This window comes from Nelusetta ayraudi, unplaced genomic scaffold (genome assembly GCF_046127955.1).
Source record: "Nelusetta ayraudi isolate G7.1 ecotype Tasmania unplaced genomic scaffold, CSIRO-AGI_Nayr_v1 ptg000127l, whole genome shotgun sequence".
Lineage (NCBI taxonomy): Eukaryota > Metazoa > Chordata > Actinopteri > Tetraodontiformes > Monacanthidae > Nelusetta > Nelusetta ayraudi.
The window spans coordinates 504,068-510,582 of NW_027466177.1; the positions used below are offsets into that span (position 1 = coordinate 504,068).

General features: G+C 43.2%; 1 protein-coding gene across 2 annotated transcripts; it reads right to left on the bottom strand.

Annotated features, from left to right (window-relative positions):
• Positions 1–1,375: 1,375 nt before the first annotated feature.
• Positions 1,376–5,034, bottom strand: LOC142904402 (homeodomain-interacting protein kinase 3-like). Of its 2 annotated transcripts, none has more exons than XM_076050478.1 (9): positions 4,891–5,034; positions 4,304–4,485; positions 4,017–4,208; positions 3,685–3,866; positions 3,213–3,336; positions 3,019–3,138; positions 2,857–2,949; positions 2,585–2,751; positions 1,376–2,507 (listed from the first exon to the last, which is right to left on the bottom strand). In XM_076050478.1, the coding sequence occupies exons 2-9, from the start codon at positions 4,451–4,453 to the stop codon at positions 1,448–1,450; spliced, it is 2,088 nt and encodes a 695-aa protein (XP_075906593.1). In that variant the 5' UTR covers positions 4,454–4,485; positions 4,891–5,034; the 3' UTR covers positions 1,376–1,447. The 2 variants fall into 2 exon arrangements, with proteins under 2 accessions (XP_075906593.1, XP_075906592.1); XM_076050477.1 differs by having other exon boundaries at positions 4,642–5,030.
• Positions 5,035–6,515: the final 1,481 nt, after the last annotated feature.

The window sequence follows — 6,515 nt, forward strand, 5'->3', positions numbered from 1 at the left end:
CCATCACAACCTGTAATGTTTGGCAAGGGGACTCTAGAGGTGGTCTTTTATAGACCTAAATCCACATGGCTGCAACTGCACGGAGAAGGCACATGTTCAATAAAACCAAGTAATATTACTTACAATATCCATTAGTGAGACTGTGTCAGCCAAATGTTCTCTTTCATTTCACTTTTCAACCCTTTTTTTTTTTATGGCTGCTATGGTTCAACATTTCCATGAGTCAAACGCCATATTGGTTACTTTCCTATTGGGATGGTTCAACCGCTCATATTAATGTGAATTATAGTGAATATGCAATAGCCTGATGATCGGAAAGTAAGGATATAGTGAACATACAGTGCTACAGACGCCTGCACATGCCGTGTCAGTGTCAGTTCCTAACAATAAATGTGCATTCAGTCACCCCAGAGTAGTTCATAAGGATATAATAGGTGATAAGTTGATGGCTGACTACAGTTCCTCAATTTTGGAATTTCAGGTTTGGAACATCAAGGTAGCTACAGCAATTCCAAATATTCCTTTGCCTCTTGAACATGAAGTGAAAACTCTGCCATCCACTATTTACTCATCTCTTGGTCTGATGTGTCATTTGTCATACGGATGATCGTGGGCTAACAAGAAGATGCAACCATTTCTGCCTTTCTACTCTGCTCATGGAACATTGGATTCCTCTGAGCAGATAACCAACGGAGCCAACAGCTAAATTGTAGATTTCTCCAATAAGATCCGATGAAGTCATCGTGATGTCAAAAATATATTTGAACCCGTTGTCGGTAGTGCTGAATCGTGTCCCAGTTCCATAACTTTATGGTTGAGTTCTGCCAAGCAGCGCCCTGCAAAGCAAAGGGAACTTTACTGGGCCTTGGGCCATTTTTTAATATTGACGGGATCTTGCCAGGGTTCCCTGGATGGTGCATCAACATTTTTCTCCGACACTACTCTGTGAATCAATATATCTGCTGTTATAAATCATGTTTCTTCTAAGAATTACTAATGACCATTTTATACAGAGGAGAAAATAAATGCATGAACTGATTGCATGTGGCAATTGTGCAGAAAGGAATGTTGGGTTTGTATTAATATGCTGCAGAGGACGGAACTGCTGGGCCAGGAATGTTGGAAAAGCTTGACAAGAACACATTTATAGAAACATTTTAAATTAAATTTTTAAAATGAATGGAAAAATATTGCTGCATGCAGCAAATGCGTCTCTCAGCCTGCAGATAAATAGGTAGCCATGGTCATTGCATGCCTTGATCCAACTAGAACTGCAACTGCTGACCTCTTCCGCAGCTTAGTGAATTTGACAACAACATTCAAGAATGTTTTAAAATTTACATTATGCCAATATGGACAGTTTATCACACAAAACTTTTTTGTATGTATATAAGAATATTTTTTATTATTTTAAAATTTAACATAAGTTTTAGCTTCCTAAATGATATTATGAGATGCTGAGGTCAGAACCGTCTTCAGCAGCAAAAGGGTGAATTTCCTCCAGGTCAATGAGAACCTCTTCATCTCTTTCAGTGGAAGAGCAAAGATCAGGTTGTAAATCTAACACGATTGGTGGGCTTTCATCCTCAGAAATCTTAGGGAACTTGGAGGGAGTGGCCGGTCCTTCTGGATTAGCATCTTCAGCTGATGCTGCGCTTGTGGAGCAAAAAGCCGGATTGTGATCTGAAGTGACTGGGGAAAGCTCCTCCTCAAAGACCTGAAGTAGATCGGGGTGAACAGCCGTGTCGTCAGTTGGAATGTCTTCAGCTTCGCTTCCAAAAGAGAAACAAAAAACGGGAATGTGATCCAACACATGTGGAAGTTCTATCTCAGGTATCTGATTCAGGTCTGGGGGGGTGACTTGTTGTTCTGCAGGAGTGTCCTCAGCTTGAGCTTCTGGAGACAGGGGGGGTGTTTGGTACACATCCAAGGAGACTGGCGGAGACTCTTCCTCAATAATCTGAAAGAAATCTGAGGGCGTGACCGTTCCGTCGTCAGGGATATCTACAGCCTCAGTTCCAAATGAAGAAGAAGAGGAAGAAGAAACTGGATTTTCATCTAAGGAGACTAATGGTAGCTCTGTCTCAGAGATCTGAAAGAGATCTAAGGGAGTTGCCAGTCCATCTGTCGGATTGTCCTCAGTTTGAGCTCCACACGATGACCAAGAAACTGGGTGTTGCTCCAAGAGGACTGAAGCTTGTTCTCCATCAGAAGTCTGAGAAAGATCTGAGGGAGTGGTCCGTCCATCTGGAGGCACCTCTTTAGGTGAAGACTGCTGAGAGGAGCAAGGTGTCGGATGATGATCCCAGTAGACTGGCGGAGTTTCTCCCTCAGACATCCAACCATCTGAATCATCGCCTCCAAAGGGATTACTAATTCCACCTTCATAGAAGCAAGAGTCTGAATTTTGCTGACACCAGGAAGATGGTTTATAAATAGAAGGTATTAGCCCATCCCCTGAATTGCTCTCAGAGCAGATGGTCATAATATGTTGAGAAACCTTCAAGCTGAAAAGAAGATGAGGCTATTAGTCATCTAGTAACTGCACCGAAGCTACCCGTGCTATCAGTGTGTTGTTACTCACTAGGATTTGCATCCAGGCGCCGTAAGGTGGGCCATTGTGATGAAAGGCTGCTGCAGAGCATCATAAGCAGAGATCCTACAGTCTCCATCGAGATGCAGCAGCTGTTTCAGTAGGTCCACAAAAGCAAGAGCATCTCCGCTCTTAGCAGTCCCTCCATCCGGATAGAACTGAGTTGAGAAAAGGAGAAATATTTGCCTTATTTTATGCAACCACTGGTCCTCAGAGGGGGATTCTCAAGTTCAGTCTTAACTCAGACAATAGAAGAAACTCACATCAATGAGATCATCTAAGGAGTTGGGCAGGTCAAAACTGCCCTCCCGATTTTGAGGCTGCACATTGTTAAAGTCCTTGTATTGCTCTTCAGTCTAGTGGGACAACATGTTTTTAATATAACAGAATGATTCACACTCAAAAAAGGCTCTCAGTGACTCTACCCTCATCTGCCACGTTGGTCCTTCTGCTCCTTCATCCTTTTGAAAGAAGTGCTGGGTATTCATTCCAGCATTCAACAACCGGTCCTCTGGCTGACCCAAAACTTCAACTATACACTTCATCTGTTGATTAAAGTATATGCATATATTAAAAGGCAAGTGTGGCTGTGTAAATGTGTCTAGGTTGGTGGTCGTACCATTTGGTAGTCACAGTTGGCAGAGAAAAGGTGATCAGCCAGGTAGAGGAAAGCCAGGATGCAGCCGACTCCCCACACATCAATGGCCTCGGTGAAGGGGAGGCCGAGAGAAATCTCTGGAGCTCTAAGAAGATGGAGACAAGGGCCAAGGATGAAAAGACTGTAGGAATGATGGAATCACCAATCACATTGCTTTAAAAAGAAGACAATTTAAGTTTTTCAATGGCGAATATACAGATCTTCCCAATTCCCTGTGAGATTCAAGACGGCTAAGGGGGAAAAAAAATGTATCGTGCTGGACAGCACTGGCGGAGATATTTTAACTCTGAAATGTTATCGGTATGTTATGGCAAACTTGACCCCACAATATGCTAACATCTGCAAAGCCGTGGTAACACAAGCTGACACATTTTCAAACATGCCATATGGTTGGTGGTTTCTGAGCTGCAAACAAAGGTCATGACACAGATACCTATATCCAGTTGGCTGTAAATCCATTCCAGGGTTTACTCTAGAACGGGAAATAGCGAGTCCAAAATCAATTAGCTTAATCCTCAGTGGCTGCTCCTGGCTGTTGACAAACATCACGTTGTCTGGTTTAATGTCAGTGTGCAGGACACCAATGTTGCTGAGAGCGTGCAAAGCAACCAGCAGCTGGAAGGATGACAAAAAGAAACAAACAAATTATTCTCCAATTGCAGTTGTTTCAATGATTGCAGTTCATTTTGGGAATTTTTGTTGATTAAAAAATAGTGCACAGAATAAAATTAAGAAAAAGGTCCATAATATAACAATGTTCCATACTTGCTGTGCAATGGGACGAATCTCTTTCAGGTGCACAGGGTTGCACTGACGCTCCTCGAGCAGGTCATAAAGGTCGTTGTCCAGCATTTCAAACACAAGACAGGTTTGCCCCATGTACTCAAATTGCTCAAAGAATTTCACCAAGTTGTTTTCGGCCGGGTTGAGCTTACTGATCAGCTCCAACATGGCGACCTTTAGAGAGGAAACACATTGCGGGGTGTTCATTCAGTGCACCAACTCTCTCCAAGATGCTGTAGAATGTCCATGGAATCTAACTGGCTGCCGACCTCCTCCTTGATGTCCTCTGCTGAGTCTGGCTTCAGAATCTTGACGGCCACCTCCTCTTTGGTTTGGAGGTTTTGGCACCGGGCCACTTTGCCGTAACATCCTTCCCCAATTAGGTTGAGTACAAAGTAGGTCGTGCTGCTGCTTTGCATCGTGCCGCTGTTGTAAATCTCTGGTTCACTCACTAAAACACAACACCAAGAACATGCTGAACCATCAGTCATCTAAGTCCATTTTGCAATATCTCAATCGTTGATGTTTTCAGAATAAATGAAATAGAATTCAGGAGGAGCATCAAAGCTCATTGATTAATAAAAAAAAATGAGATTTTTTTTTTTACCTGGAGAATCAAAGCCACCCTCTAAATCCATTGTTGGATTTTCCTCTGATTTTTGCACAGCAGTTGAAGTGAATTCAAATTCAAGCTTGATGCTGCTATAATATTCCTTAAATTTAGGAGGAAAAAAAACTGTCCACCTCAAAATTATTGGCTGAAATTCTAGACGTGTATCTTTTATCTTGGACAGTTGATGCATAAAGATAATGGCCTCCTGACTTTGTTTAACGTTACCAAATATATTGCAATTACATTTATTGGCGGCTGGCTGTTCTGCTGCCGCCCTCAGCTACTGTCGTGTTTCTCTCCATTCCTAACGGCCTATCCTCGTCCTCTGTTTCTTCCATGAAGGCTTTTTGGCAGCTTGCGTCATAACTGCATCATCACTGCCTACCTCAACTAGTCTCTGCCGAGATTTATAGTGCACTTGTTAAATGCCTGAACACATTAAAGCCATTGTAGTGTCGCCTGTGTTCTTTTGTTTTGTTTTCGGGTTTTCTTGTAGAATTCTGGCGTTCCCTTGAATAAAAGGAAGGGGAGGAGTTTCTGTGGATCCCCATATAATTCTTTATACAGTATATTTTTAAATGGCATTGCTTTATTCTTCCGTTATGCAGCGACCGTCTACGTTGTATCGCCGAAGCGTCACGTCGTCTCCTCATATTACACTCAACCTCTCCTGTTATCTGATTACACGACTGCCGAGGCAAACGCTGGAAAGTGCAGACACCACAGAATGTAAACGCAGGCCAACTGTACATAAATATCTCTCGTCTAACCTTCGTCCGAATCCAAGTGGCATCCGAGTGGGAATCCTTGGGCTGCCGTGGCGTGTTTGAACTGGAAGGGAGCGAGGTAAAGATCTGCTTCAAATCCCCTCCAGCTGGACGCAGTTGCGGCCCGAACACCCAGCAGCACTGGGTGCGAAGTAGATTATTTAATAAAGCCTGCTTTACTTTACATACGCTTCCTATCCAGGATCCTTTTCGGAGATGTGGGAAAGAGAACGATGTTTTCTCATGGCGCGTCGGAATTCAGTTTGAAGTGGCCTTAATTGGGTATTTCCAGCTTCTTCTTTTTTTTTCCGGATTCAGAAGTGAGAATGGAGGACGTTTCATATCATTTTGTTTTGTCATTTGGGAACTGCTGTAACAGTCACTTCCTGAATTGGCGATGGGGGATCGAATCCAATGTGGTTTTGAGACTGACTGAAAACTCTTGAGGGGGTTGGCAAGATAGGTGCAAGAGCATTCATAGTTAACTTCACTGTGCAAAGTTAAGATATAATTAACAAATGTGGATTTCATTTGCTGAGTACTGTCCATTACAATGAGTTCAATTACTCAGCCAATGAAGCAATGTTGCAATCATGTTACATAATTGATAAAAACCGGGCCAACCTTCCATCCTTGTCTTTTGAAGGTGATTTAATTCTTCCTCCCGAAACCATTCCTAAAAAGTTTTTTGTTCTTATGAAGCTTTTGGAAACGTGACGGCAGTGAAGCCTTCTGCTACTTGGGGGGACGATATCCGTCCCCCAAGTGCTCCGCGCCCCCAGTCGATGGCCCATCTCTCCCCAGCATGTGCAGCACCGCTGATGTGACCCGTGTCATCAAGAGCAGGCTAAGGAAACACATTCCGGGAACTTAACCATATGTGGAGGAAAAGCAGTGGGTGGTAGTGACGTAAAACACGCTCAAAGAACATACTATTAAGACCCTCAGACAACATTCCCTTCTTCTCGGCTTTCCTTCCTGCCGCCGTTACAGGTTGAACGTATCTGGAGGCTTCTTGGACCTCCAAAAAAAACCTGCGCGAGGACCTCCAAAAGATGGTTTGCACGTGTCTCTGTTTTCCTAACAAGAGTTTTTTTGTTT